Genomic DNA, 17,039 nt, shown 5'->3' on the forward strand with positions numbered 1-17,039 from the left:
TCATACTCCTTGAATTCCCTGTATGTGAGATTAAACAAAAATCCTTCTCTGTGATGTGCAGAGATGTGATTGAAGAGCTAATGAACCTCCTCTGATTCACGCCGAGGACAGAAGTGAATAACAAATAACATTGCGCACCCAGCTTGTCTGTACATGTTTGGAGTGGTTAAAATACTTTGTGCAGCGTGCAGCTCGACTGAACAGCTCCTGAAGGAGCTGAGAATTTATTTCATGCATATACATGGCGCAGGAAGTGCACAGTGATTAACTTTTTTTTTTTTTTTTATTATCTTGTGTTACTTTTCTAACTTCAGTGCAGGAATTAAGGACCATCATGGGAGATGCGTAAGTACCGGTATTTTCATTTTTGTATTAACTCCACTGGTCCATTTAGAAATAATACAAAATATATTCTGAAACTGTGACTTTGTATTTATTGGAAATCTTTCTATGTATTTTCTCTCTTTTTGAACGTCTCAACAGACCTGTGAGTATCTCCCAAACAAAATATTTAATAGCATAGCTTTTTTGTTTTTTTCCACAATCATGCTTGTTAAGGTTATTAACATAGAAATGTACCACACACTGTATATCACGACTGGAGAATATATAAAGTGTCTTGTGTTTGAATTTCAGAAAAAATCAAAGATCTCCTCCTCTCGAAGGCTGGGGCTAAAAGTAAGTCCAATTTCATTTAGTTTATAATAATGACATTGTGAGCAATTTGTGTTGATAACAACTCTGATGCAAAAAAACAAACAAAAACAGCTTTCAAATACATTTTGAAATTGAAGTGACAGTTATTTCTTCGGTTACAGCAATGTGATATTCCTTTAGATTTTTTTTTTCTTGATTTAAAAAGAAAAAGTACTATAATTAGAACAAGTACAGGTTTTTCTCCTCCTGATCTTGAGGTTTCTTGTTTAGATTCGACTGCTGGCAGTCGCTGCTCAGATGCTGCATGAGGAGGAGGAGCAGAAGATTAAGGAGAGAGAAGCGGCTCTGGTGGAAAGAGTTCCTCCTCTCGATCTGTCTGGATTATCTCTACAAGATATGATGGTATTTCACTCTCATCATTTGTCTCTCATCAGTGGCACCTTCTTTGAAAACTGTTCCGAGATTTGTCTTTTTTTTTTTTTATCTTCAGGACATATGCAAAGACTTGTACCACAAGATTGATGTTGTGGATGAGGAACGGTATGATATTGGCCTTAAAGTTTCCAAAAATGATCAGGAGGTGAGCAGCTCAAGAATGAAAAGAGAAAAAAAAAAAACGTTTCAGCGATGCCTGTGCTTCAGGGTGAACATATGTATGAAGAAATGCTGCCCCCCAGTGGCAATACAGTTAAAACACATGCATGAAGACACAAAACGATCCTGTGTGTGACGCTGATGTTATTTTTTAACCAAAGTATCTTTTGTGGGTAGAAAGGTATATAAGATAGCGTAGTGTAGTATTGACAGTACTGTATAGTTTTGTCTCCACTCTGCAACTAACAGAATATATCTGACACTTTTTTATCTCACAGTATTTTTTTCACTGACAGAAAGCAAAAAAGCAATGACCAGAAAGATAAGATAGATAAGAAAGAGATCAGACTGACCAATAACGGTGCAGTTATGATCTGCAACTTATTAAGCAGCTTTGTGAAGCTGAGGGCCGGTGCAACTCGTCTAACACTGCTGCAACGTTTTCTATTTATATTTGATGCATCACTATAAAATATTGGTGACAGCCAGATCCTGCAAGTAACAAAGTGTTTGTATTTATTATTTGTACATTTGTAGATGTTTGACCTAAGTTTACTTTTTCGTCAGATGACTTTACTTCCCACATTTCAACACAAAATATACAAGCCTAGTTTTACAATAGCAACAGTGATAATATTCATGTGTACACATGCATGTGCATTTCAGCCTCTACCACTGAAGAAGGTTTAGAATACTTTTGAAACAGCATAATATATCACAGAGTTAAAACTTAATCTTGACTTTTGTGATGGAGAAACTTTACTGATGCATTTAATTGGTGCTTTTTGTTATTTACACAAGTATTGGTGCTTCTGTATAGAAAAAGAGAGCACTTCTGCCAATTATGGATTTATCTGTTTTGTAGAATGACCCACTTAATCTGACATAAGACCAAATGTTGCCTCTCACTTGCATCTGATCACACTTCACAGTTTTAGTTTCATTCTTGTGTAACATGAGTTGTGTAACATCAATACACAAGTGAGAGGCCGTCATCAGTCCCTTTGTAGACCTTCACTTACTTTCATAATTTTAAAGTTAAATTAGAATTCCAACGATAAATCTAGAGGGAAATCCTGTTTATTAAAAGTACACACTGGCTATTTGAAGACCAGAAAGTGTTACACATAAGAGAGAAATAACCCCCCCCCCCCAAAAAAAAACAGTGACTTTATTGTGTTGTTACATGTCTACTTGCCTTATAAAGACAATAGAAACAGTAATACTTTCTAATCTAACGGCCAGATTGACAACATGAACCTGAAGATCATTGAGATTCAGAGTAAGTTCAAGAAGCCGAACCTGAAGAGAGTGAAGATCTCCGCTGAGGCCATGCTGAACGTCCTGCTGGGCTCCAAACACAAGGAGTCCGTCGACTTCAAGGCTAACCTCAAAACAGTCAAGAAGGAGGAAGAAAAGGTGAGCTTGGTTTCATTTCAAGGTCTCCTGAAACTACCGTTGGTTGATATTTCTGATGTGTGTTATGACTTTCTCCAACAGAAAGAGGAGGTCACTGACTGGCGTAAAAATGTGGAGGCCATGTCTGGTATGGAGGGCAGGAAGAAGCTTTTTGACGCCTCTGGAAATTAAAGAAACTTTGATCTTCACCTGAAATATATATTTGTCAATACTGTCAATAATGCATAAATACAAGGGAAGACAATCATGTTTAAAAGTAGATTCCTCTTGAACAAGAAGCAGCTCATTGACTTATTAAAGGTGGAAATGATTCACATGCAACAGATTCTACAGGATGAGCTGACAGATAAAGGATTTATGACCACTTTAAGAACTGTGTGTATAATAAAACATGGTCATTGTTGTAAGCAGTTCATCAGCCACCAGAGGGCAGCAGAGTTCTGTCTAATGTCTCAGTTTGTGTGTTGATGGTGGAGACATACTGTTTGTCCCTCACTGATCAACAACTGCTACTTTGTCATCTGGTCAGCTCCCTTATGTTTTTATTTTGCATATTTATGACGTATAAAATGAAATACACATTAAAAATATTACTGAACAAGCCTGTGGTTGCTGTTTGTGCTGAAGTAAATATGCCCTAAACTAGTTGATGAAATCTACAACGATGCTGTCGTGTTTGTTTTTTTGAATAATCAGCTTTGACTGTACAAAGCATTGAGTTTAACACATGCGACCTGAAGCTCCTTCAGATCTTCACCTTCACCTCCTTCACAAGGGGAAGGAGGCGCCAAGGAGACACCACAGGTGGACAGTCCAGTAAGAACTTTGACGCCGCATGCATGTGGGTTATAGGAGACGCCGTGCGAAGAATGGCGAGGACAGAGGGTCTATTTTAGTGAACCACTCACATGAGCACCGGAATCTATATATCCACCCTCTTTCTTCTCTTTGCGTCTCAGAAAAAGACGACTGTGAGTAATTGTCACCTACTGTATAAGGTAAGAACTTCTTCTTTTGAGAACAGCGAAGCAAGAACTGATGAGAGATTTTTACTGAAATATGCATGATGGATGTTTCTTTGTTAGTTTACATCCATTAGTATTTTAAAAACTACACACTTTTTTTGTGTGTAAAATACAGTTTTCATTTAATAAAAAAAAAGTAAATTTTGTAGTAAAAATTAAGCATGTCACTTCACTACAAGTGAAAATACACTGGCGTTAAGTTAAAGTTCTAAGTGCTGCACAAGAGTGTGTATTTGATTTATTTGTGTCACAAATGTTGACTTCTTTGGTCTATATGAATTTTATTTGGACTAATAATTTCTTATATTATTATAGTGACTTTTAAAAACAGGTTTGACCTTTGCACAATGTCAAACATTTGTATGTAATTTGCTAAGTAATCTATAAAGCAGTGAAAGTCAAATAAAGCCTAAATCAGGGACAAAGTAAAGATCAGTGAGTAACAGCAAAGAAACTCAAATAAAAAGATATTTAAAAAAAAAATCTGTTCTTTAATTCTTTCGATGTATAGATTTGATAAGCAGCAGGGACACAGAACTGCAGCCATGTCTGAAGCGTAAGTTTACACAAACATTTATTACATTATAATTCAGATTCAGTGTGTCAGATTCCACTCCTCTAACTCTTTTTCTGTCTTGTCTCTATTTTCTTATAGACCTTCGGTAAGTTACCTTGCTTTTATCCCTTTTTATAATTTTTTTATATCTAAAATGTAGATGCTACAAAATACAAATTTACAGGAATGATGTGGTTAAACTACTTACATCGCTGTAAAAAATAACGATACGGGAAAAAGCAACAACGAAAGCATCTGATTCTGTTTCTATCAAACATCATCTAACTCGATGTGTTTATTTGTGTTTACACTGTCTCTTGTTCAACACTAACCAGAGTTTTTAACACGTTGCTCACATTGGACAATGTGTTGCTTCACTGCAAAGGTTTTAAATGACGTCTCTGTTGTCTATTTCTTTCTAGAAACCAAAGCCCAAAATCTCTGCATCTCGCAGACTGTTCTTGAAGGTAGTCTATATGAAATGATATGTTCATTTATGAATGCAGCAAAAAAAAAAAAAAATTATAAAAAACTTGCTCAGGAATGGACTGTCTGAGTGACGTAAATCAAACACTGACAGCTTGACTGAGAGATAATTCTGTGTGTGTTGCCAGACCAAACTGCTAAAGAAGGCCATGGTCATGCTGGAGAATGCAAAGCAAACGATAAAAGACGAACGAGAGAGAATCCTTGCTGAGAAGGTGCCTTCCCTTCAGCTGTCCGGCCTGTCTGTGCAGGATCTACAGGTACACGTACCTCTAAAGAATTTCAATTGTCATGCTACTGAAGGAAAGTCAACACAAGTCTTATACATACATATGGATACGGAAGAACGTGCAGAGATTTTACTGTGACTGTAAATACTATTTCAAACTTTAATCATTCAGAAGTTGTTTTTGTTGTAGCGTGTTGCAATGTGTTGTATATATTAACTAGCGCTCAGTTTAAAATTTGCTGATGACCTCTGGTTTAGACTGATTAATCACATTATTCATAAAGAAATCCTGGAGATTAATCTCTATAGGCGACTGGAATAAGTGGCACCTGAGGGAAGCTGACACACGAAAGGTTTCGGTCCACAGAGTCTTTGCAAAGAGCTCCACCAGAAAATTGATGTGGTTGATGAAGAGCGGTATGACATCGCCTCTAAAGTGTCGAAAAATGGCACAGAGGTAAGTCGTTGTTCAAGTTATACCAAGCACAGATCGATGCGCGTGTATCCCACAATGCGATGTGCAAATGCAAAGTTCATATTTGGATTTATTGCTTCGCCCTGGGAAAAGATACAAGACCTGAGCCAGAAGGTCTTTGAGCTGAAGGGCAAGATGAAGAGACCAAACCTGAAGAGGGTGCGTGTGTCCGCTGACGCCATGCTGGGCGCTCTGCTGGGTGCAAAGGTCAAAGAGTCCGTGGACTTCAAGGCCAACCTCAAGACTGTGAAGAAAGAGGAGGAGAAGGTAAGACCTTCACGTTATGTGTGGCCACTTCTTCTAATCCTTCGCTCCTTTGCAGTCTCAGGTACGTGCATGCATTGACCTCGCGTCCAAATCTGACAAACATAGACACTTAAATGTTCATTTAAAAACTGGATAATTATTCTCAAGTACCTGCGTTGGAATTGGAGTGAACTGATTCAGGTCTTTTCTTCTTTCACCCCACAGAAAGAAGAAGTGACTGACTGGCGTAAGAACGTGGACGCCATGTCTGGAATGGAGGGAAGGAAGAAATTGTTTGATGCCGGCCAGTAGATGTATCGTAAATGTGGACGCTCTGAAACACCAATTCATGACAGAATAAATGACGACCATTTTAAGTGTTGACTTTGGCGCAAGTTCATGTTACAAGTGTTTGTGTAGCTGGTTACAGTGAACATGCAGTACCGACTTTAGGCGCATAATACATCATGAAAGCATATCTATGCTTTGCTTTTGTAATTATTACAATCTAATGCGTGCGACAGCACTTCACATTGCATTGATCCATAATATTCATGGGAAATTCAGATGGATTTATGATTTTTTTAATCATATTTGTCCATTTTGCATTTTGCCAATATGCTCCTTTGTTACATAAAAGAATGAATAGACATTCCAGGGGCAGCTAAAGATAAAAATTAACAGTTCGATATCAGACATCTGCATTGAGGCGTAGTGGTTGGTGCCCTCATGTCACGGTGAGCATACCACGGTTCAGGTGTGGGCTTGGGGAACATTCTGTCTGGAAGTTGTATCTCCTGTATGTGCACGGCTTTTCTCCGGGAACCAATTAAACTCAAACATGTGTTGAAGTTGACTGGTGACTCGACCAGTGTGCATCCACTGTCAACACCACATTGTCCAAGTCAATGTCAAGGGGAGCTGGAGCCGATCCCAGCTGACTGTGGGTGAAGGCAGGACGCATCCAGAGAAGACAGACAGTCACACACTCACAGTCACACCGCAGGGAAATTTTAAAGTCACATTTTTTTGAATATTGGAAGGATAAAACCGATGCACACACCGGAAGAACAGGCAAACTCTGCAAAGAAGGGACACCAGCTCTGAACCTGGGACATCCTCCTCCAAGAAGCAAGAGTGCTATCGAGTGCTCAATGGAAGCAAAACATCTTAAACAAGAGCTAATTTATTGGTAAATTCTCCAGAGGTTTTCCATAAAATACGATTTATGTCATCACATTGTGATTTAAAATTTTATTATAGTAGAAACTGGTTAAGAAAACTTACAAATCTGTCATTTGGAGTTAAAGTTAAGTCAATGTTTTCTTCTGTGACATTAAATATGAAAAAGTCAGGTTATAACATGGCTGCACTGATTTGTTAAGTAAACTTTCCGTACAACCAGGACCATGAAGGCTCACAACAGTTTCTTGTGGTCACACAGGCCAACACGAGTTTTTGTGCAGCTGAGAATGGTGGATGTGAAAAGTGCAGCGATGATTAATGGTCAACATCTGAACAATCAGCACAGAGGGGGCTGATACGATAACCAAGTCAAACACAATTTTTCAGTAATTAAAAATGTAATTAAACAATAACAATAATAATAATAATAGTAAAAGTAATGATAATAATAATAACACCAATAATAATAACACCAATAATAATAACACCAATAATAACAATAATAATAATAATAATAATAATAATAATAATAATAATAATAATAATAATAAAAGTATTTTTTTAAAGCAGGGGAAACAGAAATGGGTAAAATTACTAAAAAAAAAAGAAGAAGAAAAAGCGAAAACCAGCACAAACAAATATAAGGGAAACAAAAATCGAATTAAACATTTTAATGGGAAAAACAAGTAACATAGTTAAATCGGTGAAAATCCACAAAACTGGCAATACAACGAAATAGTTAAACCTGCTATACAAGCAATAAAGTCAAGCGAGTAGGCCTATTAACATGTCTACCATTCTGAATTGTAGTTCTGACGTTTCATAAATGCAACCTAAGCTGTAAGATTTTGGATAACTCCTACTGCCAAACGTGAACTGAACATAACTGACCCGTGCTATCCTCGTTTTAAAGATTCAGCATGTTGTGTGGCTCCAGAAAAAAAATTAAATGGTGGTTAAAACAATCATCTATCATGCAGACCTGATTTAGGTCCTCCATTTGGCCTGTGCACTCTTACAACATTTTAATACATTATAAACGTCAACTGGTTGAACTAAGCGTTTTTATTATTTAGAAAGTTTAGTTATTAAAATCACTTGAGCTGAACTGACGTTTCTCTCTATTTATCCACAAAACAGTAAATCGCACATAAACTCTATATCCTCAGTCAGCATGTAAATACAGTTGTTTGTGGCACTGGCAGCTATAATTTGTCCAACAAACAACATAAAAATAAAGTATTACTAAAACTACTGTGACTGACTGTACCGCTCCTCCACATGTAAAGCAGCCTTCCTCTTCCTCCTCTTCCTCCTCTTCCTCCTTTAACCAGGGGGACGTGCCCCAACGTTAACGTTACTCCTAATATGGGTATAACATCACAGAGGTTACCGCCCACATTTGATCTGAAGCTTTCCGGTTGGACGAGCCGCCTTTCAATCACAAACGTGACGGGGGAAGCTGCTCTGCTCGATGTGAGCGGTACTGTCAACATTAAATAGTGCACCAGCTTCATTTAGGCCGGATTTTATACCTACGCGGGGTAAGACGACATTTTAACGACATCTTGTTTATTTTGGGATGAGTCACCACATGCTGCAAATGCTGTTTTGTTGTTTTATTTTGTTATTTCACAAATCGCTCGTGTCTGCCTGCATCATCCAGTGACATTTCTCCATCACGTTAGCTAAAAAGCTTTCCAGCAACCTCCCTCAACATCCCATAAAACATGTCCGTGCCCTGCCGGTCTGCTGTTTCGTGTCTAGCCTCTTAATAGTGAAGTGAACCGCCGTCAGTCAGGCACTTTTTTTTTTTTTTTTAAGACAACCTTTAACCTTTAGCTGGCTCTGCCTCCCACAAGTCCTGATCCTCAAGTCACATCAGAGCTGACACCAAGCCAGGAGACACACACTGTAAGTCTGTTCACATCTAATGTCTAAAGGATCCCTTCTGCTGTCACTAACTACATCAACGTGCTTTGTCTTCTGAATGTGCACAGGTTTCTGCTGCCAAGTGCTGCTGATGTCCAAGTATAAACTGTTTCTGCTGAGGCATGGGGAGGGAGCCTGGAACAAGGAGAACCGCTTCTGCAGCTGGGTCGACCAGAAACTGAGCGAGGATGGGGTGAAGGAGGCGCAGGAGTGTGGCCGCCTCCTGAAGGAGCAGGGCTACGAGTTTGACTTGGTGTTCACCTCCATCCTCAGCCGATCCATCCAGACGGCGTGGCTGGTGCTCGAGGCTATGGGCCTGGAGTGGATCCCTGTGGTCAAGTCCTGGAGGCTTAATGAGCGTCACTATGGAGCCCTGATCGGACTGAACCGGGCGGAGATGGCTCTACAGCACGGGGAGGAGAAGGTGAAGTTGTGGAGAAGGAGCTATGACGTCACGCCTCCAACTATCGACGAAGCCCACCCATATTTCACGGAGATTTACAATGACCGCAGATACTCCACTTGTGACGTGCCGATAGAGAGCCTTCCTCGAGCTGAAAGCCTGAAGGAGGTGTTGGACAGGTTGCTGCCATACTGGGACAGTACTGTGGTCCCAGAGATAAGGAAAGGCAGGACTGTGCTCATTTCTGCTCATGGAAACAGCTGCAGGGCCCTACTGAAATACCTGGAAGGTATGTCGCTGGACGCACTGGCGCCCCCATGAACAACACAGTCTGAGCTTTTGTCTCTGTAGTGTGAATACATTCAGTTGTAATCAGCAGTCGTGCCTAAACTCTACAGGCTGCTCTCTCTACACATTGCAGCCACTGAATTAGGAAGGACATGTTTCAGTTCCAGAAATGGAAGGTTGAACTTGTGTAAAAAGGCCAGTGAGTTTATGTTACATTTGGCTGCAGCCATGAAACCAATGCTGACCTTTCATCGTAATCATAAGACTGAGAGCGTCCATGTGAAACACCCCACTCAGCAACCGTGCACACAGTGCAGAAAGTAATTCATATCACAGATTGTAGACTCTGCAACAGGCTTCAATGAAAGAATTCCTGAATACGATGGCACTTTGCTGTATTGCCCCAGTGCTGAATGAAAGACTGCAAATTGTCTAATTGATGCGGTTGTAAATAGATTCAAATGAATGATTGTTATTATTCGCTCTTTTTCTACAGGTATATCAGACCAGGAAATTGCCGCCGTGACGTTACCTACAGGCGTACCCGTGCTGCTCGAGCTCGATGAAAACCTCCGGCCAGTGAAACCTCGACAGCTGCTGGGAGACCAGGCAAAGATTCAGGCAGCCATTAAAAAGGTGGAGGATCAGGGAAAAGCCAAACCTTCAACCTGAATAGAGATAAATGACCTTAAAAGCTAACATGTGGGGTGTGATCAAAAAGTTTCAAGCAAAAATCAAAGATTTACACTTTGAATGCAATCCCCTGAAAGCCGTCACGATTCTGCAACAATCCTTAGCCACCTGCTGTGCTTGCAATGCCGCCTCCAAGTGTCATTCCTCGACCCTGTGGGGGTCATGCACCACTCCTACTTCCACTCGGGAAAGAGGATGAACTCAAAGTGAGACAAATGCAGCAAGTCTAGGCGATGAGGAGAGAAAAACACCTGAGCTGAACCTATGTAGTTGTTAGATAATTGAGATATTGGATTACCATAATGAATGTTAACCTGACTGATGACTATGTGTTTACGGTCCGATCCTCGTGGACAGATTCACAATATGCAGCGGTTTATATCGCATAGAGAAAGATGAGCTTCCTCTGGGTCCCACTCCTTACCTGCCTCCCTTTGCTGGAATTGATCGACGCTGGTTGATCCTGTAGACTCCGGACTCGTCTTTAATTACTCACATGAATGACCAGTCAGTTCTGTAAGAGCATGAAGGCCCAGACACCCAATGCTGCAGAGTCAACGCACTAAGTCCCAAATCTTCTGCACATGTTGGCCAGAAGCCATAAAATGTATCCCGGTGACGGCACACCACTCTGTGTCAATTCCTACCAGGGGCAGCCAAGAAACTTATTGATCGCACCTTGCAGCTCTGTTCTTGTTCTGTGTGCCCTTTTTTTAAGCAAGCAGGTCACAAGCCCAATATTCTGCAAACATGAATAACTCCTAAATCATTAGACTGTAACAACAACATGCTGGTGTTGGTGAGGATTAAACAACGGGTGTACGCCTCACAGTGAATTTTCTGTATGTTTGATAATGAGGTGACGAGGGCAAAGGATGTGTGTATTTCAGGTCAGACCGGTCCTACCACTAAAGCTGGAGAAAAGTGTACTGTATATGTTTTAGCACTGGGCTGAGTTTTGTTTTGTGTAAGCTCTGAGGAAGTGTCTGGTGTTTTACTTCTGCCTGTACGGTCACTACGGTGGCTAATAACTTGTCGACTCACTGATTTATTTATTTATGTTTTTCAAAATGTAACTTTTTTTAACCTCTAAGATGGTTTTCTGGTATTTGAAGCTTTAGAAATAGTCCCATTACAGATGTGCCTTCAGTACCTCATATCTCCTGTGTTTCAGAACAAAAGTCCTCCGATAACAAAAGTTACTCCGTGAAAACTTCCTGCCGGGCTCGCCATTCCAAAAATGGTTGATTGTGAGCTCTCGAAAAGCTGTGAATATTCAAAGCCACTGGATCATGCGTATGTTAGACATGCTCTTAAGCAGCATAGTCGGCGAGTAAAACAGCTGCTTCTGTTTCTCTGTGTGGGTTATACAGCACATGAACAGTGACACAGAATAGGTCAAGTGAGTGGAAATCGCTGTAGCTTGCAGCTACGGGCATGTTGGTATGATAACTGCTTTATGCTTTGCACTTTTTTTTTTTCTTTTTTTTTTTTTTCAAACATCCCCTTTGTTAAATAAAATGCAAGCACTATTTTGGATTTCTTATTTTAATTATTAGTGTACAAGCCCTATTTGATGTTCCTTATAAGATGTCAATAATGCAGGATGGAAATGTTCCAAAGTGTCTGATTTTAATTATTTAACTTGTCTTTTACTGTTTGTTTCAAGTGTCTTCGTCTCTTGTGGTTAGATGTGAATTACTGCATCGCATCGTCTCTCTGTTGTGTTCCTGCACCACTGTCATCTTCTACACTGGTTCATTAGGTCAGTCAAGGGAAGGAGAGTGTTTATGACATGCATTTAGACTTTTCTGTGAATTTTACCAGGTGTTCTGACATTTCATTTTTAAGAGTGTGCGTTAGGAAATAAAAGTGATTGTGAATTTGGTTTTGTTTTTATTTGTGAGAATGTTTTGAGAGTAGTAATGCTTCTCACACTCATACAGTGATAAATGGTAAATTTTATAATGAAGCAACACAAAAGAAATCAGCAAACTGTGTTGTTTGTTTGGGAAGTAAGAGGCATTCCTGCAGTGTGGATTCCGGTCGCCTTGAGCTTACTGGAAACAATAAACAACTGGAGTTTGGCTACCACACATGAATGCAGAGGAGTGGCTTCTCGTTTCTCAACCATTTCTGTAATTTGGCCAAACCAGTGGGGTTCAGCCAGGGAGAAGCCCTCTAATTGGATGGAAATGCTTTTAAATGGACAACAGAGGAAAAACATGATCATTATCATTCCTATCTGTGGGCATCAAGTGATCCCACATTTCAAGGATGATACAGTGTTTACATGTGGACTTTGTCATAGAAGTTCACCATTTCAGAGTTAATTCACTGTGTTAAGACGTGTGAGACTAACTGATGCACCATTATCAAGGTTTCACTTTGGAAATAACAAGCATATATACCTCTAAAGTTAAAGTGAACAATCACGCACACATGAGTTCTTTGTGAACATCACTAGTTCAGAGGCTGAGCAGGCGGGGCCGTGCACACTGCGGGTTGCACTTATAAGCCACTGGGTGGGTGCTCTGTGCATGCTGATTTCCAGCAGGAACAGTCAATCCAGTCTGCAGATCCTGGTAAGTGTGATGATCATGGTGTGTGATGCAACTTTATAACTTGATGCAGATGGGATGATGTTTTGTCATGACAGGTGTGACTTTGATCGAAACATTTAACATTTCTTTTCAGAGCTCCAGTAGACAATTTGAACTGTCAATAATACCTGTGTATATGCTGATTCTCCAGCCTCCATTTGTGAAGTAACTATATATATAATTATTTCATTATAAAAAAATTGTTTTGCTTCTACAGATAATTTGTTTCTAACTCTTCCAAATCTCTATTTAATTCTCCCTTTCCTGGCGGCTCGGTGTTTGCCCCAGCTCCGTCCAGCCCAGGAGAAAGAACTGTAATTTGCCTTCAGTCTCTGTTACTCATACATTGAGCAGGCGTCTGGCTGTGGACGCACTGTTTGTCGTGGTGGACATGCCAAGTCCGACTCCTATTCCTTAGATGGTATTGAAGATAACCTACAACCACATAGGGGTGCAGTGTGTTGAGTTTTATGACCACAAGCTCATCTCCTTCGGGACTGGAGATGTGTTTGGATTTCCAGAACATCATCACTCATAGAGTGATGATTTCATTACTGAAATCAGGATAACTTTGCGTCGTGAAGGTGGAAACGGCTGTGTGTGCGTGAGGTGTAAATGTTGTTTCAAACAGTTTGGACTTCTGTAAACTACCACTGTGCAGCTTGCTTCATTGGTAGCCTGTAATCTGCATTGGATTAGTATGATGCATACTCTATTGCCTGTATTGTTCCTTTGACAGCAGTAAGTGGGTGATAAATGTGTTTTCAACATAGAAAAAAAAAGAAAGCTAAAAACTTGGCTTCAAAAAGAAAAAGAAATAATAAAATGTTATCAAAAAAGAAAGTGATACAGGAAGAAATGAGCTGCTGGTGTTTTTTTTTTTGTTTTGTTTGAGCATGAACGAGGCATTGTACCTGAGAAATGACGTGACTTGGCTGTCAGCTCTCTGGTTGTACAGGTGGGAAACTCCAAATGGGAGAGGAAATGGTTTTCTGCACGAGCAATTTGCAGGAGCGGCAGAGGTGAGCGTTAGTGACTCCGACATTAATGGAGTCATTCATCAGCACTCTGCCATGCCTGAGATGTAAGGAGAAATGCAATTCTTATGTCACTGCACCAGTGTGGTGCAACTGATGAAAACTTTTCCAGTTACTGAAAAGTCATTGAGGCTCCTATCAGTTATCAAAATTTCAATAAAGAAAAGCAAAATCACTTGAAAGAACAACTCACTTGGTGTATTATTGGTTGATGAACTAAAAAAGAAGCAATATAAGAAAGCTGTGATAAAGTTCCAGCATACAGGCATCAGCAGGAAGCTCTTATAAAGGGAAGCCAACTTTCATTCAGGGTTTTTATCACATATTAGTACAGTGACGTGAGCTAATATTTATGGTACTGTTGCAGATCGTTCATGATACTGTCAGTAAGACCGAGTTCGATCAAGATTGAGAAGGAACTAATTCGCTGGTAAACAGGAGTTGAGTTTCATAGTAACCATTAAGACAAGATCTTTGGCTTACACTGAGACGAACTTCGAGCACGGGGAGCAGGTCAGAGAGATAGCAGCTCTGCAGCTCTTTGGTTGTTTTTTTTTATGCGTGACAAAAAGTATGTAACACCCCAAAATTTTGCGTGTCAGCAGAAGTAGCGGTTCAACACTGGTCAATGAAAGAAGGATATCAAGGTTTCAGTCCCACTATCCAGCGCCGCCAAGTTTAAAACTTTTTATCAGCTTCAAAATACATTTTTCTTTTATCCTGAGTAACAATGACAATCAGCCTCCCATCAGCAGCATTATGGAAAGGCGCTTGACTGACTTCAGAATGGAAACAAGTTATTCTTGGTTTGCCACTTTGTAAAACAGCAGGTATTTCCTAGAGTAAACCATGCTCTCTGTCCACGGCTTTCCACCTCGCCAAGCTGGGACACTACAACTAACATTGCCTGTGTACTTCCTTAAAAGGCGGCCGAGCTGATGGGATGTGGAACAGGGAGTGCACATAGCTGCGTCTGTTTCCATTGAGTCCCCAGTTGAGGAGAAATCTGTGACATAGCTTTAAAATTGGAGTTGCTTAAAATTCGGTGTGATCCCGTTTTTCTTGCGATCATCAAGGGTGAAAGATTCTCATAATGGACTTGTGTCTTTTTACCTGAAGCTGAAGTACAAGAGCACTGAGCAGAGAGATTAAAAGGCAGAGAAACAAATCTTTGCTGCTCGATTGTTATCAGCCTCAGAACTCACTCCTTCTCAGCCAAACTGTACACAAACACTTTAATGAGCCACAGAGAAGGTCAGCACTACAGCATGTCAAGGGCTTCTAAACTGCATGGAATTTGTATCCCGGTCATGGACTTTTTTCTATGTGACCATGTTTGGTCATGCAGAGTAAGCAGCTGTGGCTTCTTGATTGATTGCAAACGCCTCTCTGGCAACTGTTTATCTATAAGTGTGTGAAGCACCTTCTTTATGCCTTCAGGAAAACTTTGTCTGGCGGAGGTATGTGGTGTGAGCGGAGGTCATTCTTTAGGTTTACGGGACTGAGTTGATCATGCTATCAGTGCAAATTACACTAAAAGCCCCTCAATATGAAATAACGTCCTGTATCACTGGATAAAACGCATATTCGTATTCAGTACTCTTGTTATCTATTTGCACGCGCACCAAAAAGCTCAAAGCCTGGCGCTGGCAGCCGGCTCCCAAATGTCTCTAAAATAATCCCGATGGGAAAATTTACACCATGCAGAACAGTTTATACTCTGTTTTCAGTCTGTTGTTGTATTCACAAGTGGTACTGGGCTGATTACACGTGAGGGAGTTGTTAATATTCAGCTGTCTGCATGACTTTCCTGAACATTTTCTGAGCGAGGATGTGAGGTCTGCTGTAATGGGCCAAATGTCGATCATGGTTTGAGAACCGTCTTATACAGAACAGAGCCCTTTTCTCTGCCTCCTTTTGATGTCTGATTAAGACGTTTGCAGGCATCTGTACAGGCACCATCATCAAGCCGGTAATTACAAAACCAGACAATACACACATACCACATGGCGCGTACACAAAGCTGGGACGAATAGAGACAACGAAGGAGGGCTGTGCAGTGTCTGCAATAACAAGGCTTTCAGCTTTTCTATTGATTATTAAGCATAAAGGTCTTATGGGACTTAGGATCTTTCATTGGACCATTTTTGATGAATTAGATGAACTCCTGGATGGGTTTAGAAACAAAGGACTCAAATACGAGCCTCCTGTGATTTAATTCCTTTTTGATGTGGTAGTGGACATTCCAGAAAGCCATTTATCAAATGGGATAAATCGCATCAATCAGTTGAATTAATATGATTATTACTCATAAATCAATCCATGTCTCTATTATTGGTCACAGTCTTAAGTCATTCTTTTTTTTTTTCTAAATATAAAGAAACCATAAAGCTGAGTGCATTTAGTACGTTCGTCTCAACCTGCTTGAGCTGAATACGGTCTTTCACTTCATTTCTAATCTTGAACATTCTCCCAGAGCAACTTTTAATCAAAACCATTTGAAATATATTTTACATTCACCAAAAAGGATGTAGATTTAAATTTTTTTATTTTTGAATAGCTGCAGCTGGTTTCATTTGGCTTTGCGTTTGACTGTAACACTCTATTCATCCTTACTGGCCTTGAATCCTTTCAGGGGCTTTGTGCATATACAGCACAGTGGCGCAATGATAACAGATGCTCCCTTCAAAACCAGCCTGCAGTGCAGAGTCAATTAAGAGAAATGCTTGTTCAGACACAATCATTTTCAGGGCTGTGAAAATAATAGAGCTGCTCTGCTAGTTACTTCTCTTTTGTTTATTAATTTTAATTACATGCATGAGGCCTTTGATACATTACTGTAGTGCTGCTCTGACACTTTAGCTGAGCTTTCATTCAATATATTCAACTGAAATCCCATCAAACATAAAGGACGATGCTCTATGGTTTGGATGTGAGTTACTTTAAAAAAGAACAAAAGAGTTTTATGTAGAAATATTGAAGAGAATAAGCAGCAACAAAACAACTGAGATGAACTACAAAGCAGAAACATAATCTAAAGGTGACGTCGGACTCCCTTCATGTTTAGCGATATAGATTCTTGATGAGCAGTAAAGACAGATTTAAGAGCAGCGGTGGCCCAGAGTTCAGAGATGTGCATTTGGGATCAGGAGTTTGCAGGTTCAAATCCCACAGCTGGGTCAACACTGTGGGACCCTGAGCAACACCTTTG

General features: G+C 40.1%; 4 protein-coding genes across 6 annotated transcripts in view; all 4 read left to right on the forward strand.

Moving 5' to 3' along the window:
• The first annotated feature begins 642 nt into the window (after positions 1-642).
• Positions 643-3,269, forward strand: LOC308116739 (troponin I, slow skeletal muscle-like). Its single transcript, XM_080475096.1, has 5 exons — positions 643-678; positions 928-1,059; positions 1,148-1,237; positions 2,497-2,670; positions 2,752-3,269. Exons 2-5 carry the CDS (start codon positions 955-957, stop codon positions 2,839-2,841), a joined length of 459 nt encoding a protein of 152 aa, XP_080331222.1. The 5' UTR covers positions 643-678; positions 928-954; the 3' UTR covers positions 2,842-3,269.
• Positions 3,270-3,370: 101 nt separating this feature from the next.
• Positions 3,371-7,046, forward strand: LOC308116738 (troponin I, slow skeletal muscle-like). 2 transcript variants are annotated; one of them, XM_080475094.1, is made up of 7 exons: positions 3,371-3,668; positions 4,207-4,251; positions 4,674-4,718; positions 4,866-4,997; positions 5,334-5,423; positions 5,535-5,708; positions 5,913-7,046. In XM_080475094.1, the coding sequence occupies exons 4-7, from the start codon at positions 4,887-4,889 to the stop codon at positions 5,997-5,999; spliced, it is 462 nt and encodes a 153-aa protein (XP_080331220.1). In that variant the 5' UTR covers positions 3,371-3,668; positions 4,207-4,251; positions 4,674-4,718; positions 4,866-4,886; the 3' UTR covers positions 6,000-7,046. The 2 variants fall into 2 exon arrangements, with proteins under 2 accessions (XP_080331220.1, XP_080331221.1); XM_080475095.1 differs by having other exon boundaries at positions 3,623-3,668; positions 4,351-4,718; positions 5,913-6,542.
• A 1,265-nt stretch (positions 7,047-8,311) lies between these two features.
• Positions 8,312-12,075, forward strand: bpgm (2,3-bisphosphoglycerate mutase). 2 transcript variants are annotated; one of them, XM_080474443.1, is made up of 3 exons: positions 8,312-8,416; positions 8,873-9,496; positions 9,992-12,075. In XM_080474443.1, the coding sequence occupies exons 2-3, from the start codon at positions 8,896-8,898 to the stop codon at positions 10,165-10,167; spliced, it is 777 nt and encodes a 258-aa protein (XP_080330569.1). In that variant the 5' UTR covers positions 8,312-8,416; positions 8,873-8,895; the 3' UTR covers positions 10,168-12,075. The 2 variants fall into 2 exon arrangements, with proteins under 2 accessions (XP_080330569.1, XP_080330568.1); XM_080474442.1 differs by having other exon boundaries at positions 8,326-8,786.
• A 655-nt stretch (positions 12,076-12,730) lies between these two features.
• cald1b (caldesmon 1b) overlaps positions 12,731-17,039 on the forward strand; it is a 28,622-nt gene continuing 24,313 nt past the window's right edge. Inside the window, exon 1 of the mRNA XM_080475350.1 lies at positions 12,731-12,773. The gene's annotated coding sequence lies outside the window, so the exon portion shown is untranslated. The remainder of the gene's footprint in view (positions 12,774-17,039) is intronic.

Source organism: Lipophrys pholis (genome assembly GCF_963383615.2).
Source record: "Lipophrys pholis genome assembly, chromosome: 11".
NCBI lineage: Eukaryota > Metazoa > Chordata > Actinopteri > Blenniiformes > Blenniidae > Lipophrys > Lipophrys pholis.

Coding starts and splice junctions, on each gene's coding strand:
- LOC308116739 (XM_080475096.1), top strand. CDS start 955: ATGCTGCATGAGGAGGAGGAGCAGAAGATTAAGGAGAGAGAAGCGGCT. Junction 1,238..2,496: donor TTTCCAAAAATGATCAGGAG/GTGAGCAGCTCA, acceptor TCTAACGGCCAG/ATTGACAACATGAACCTGAA. Junction 2,671..2,751: donor TCAAGAAGGAGGAAGAAAAG/GTGAGCTTGGTT, acceptor TTTCTCCAACAG/AAAGAGGAGGTCACTGACTG.
- LOC308116738 (XM_080475094.1), top strand. CDS start 4,887: ATGGTCATGCTGGAGAATGCAAAGCAAACGATAAAAGACGAACGAGAG. Junction 4,998..5,333: donor TGTCTGTGCAGGATCTACAG/GTACACGTACCT, acceptor TTCGGTCCACAG/AGTCTTTGCAAAGAGCTCCA. Junction 5,709..5,912: donor TGAAGAAAGAGGAGGAGAAG/GTAAGACCTTCA, acceptor TTCACCCCACAG/AAAGAAGAAGTGACTGACTG.
- bpgm (XM_080474443.1), top strand. CDS start 8,896: ATGTCCAAGTATAAACTGTTTCTGCTGAGGCATGGGGAGGGAGCCTGG. Junction 9,497..9,991: donor CCTACTGAAATACCTGGAAG/GTATGTCGCTGG, acceptor CTTTTTCTACAG/GTATATCAGACCAGGAAATT.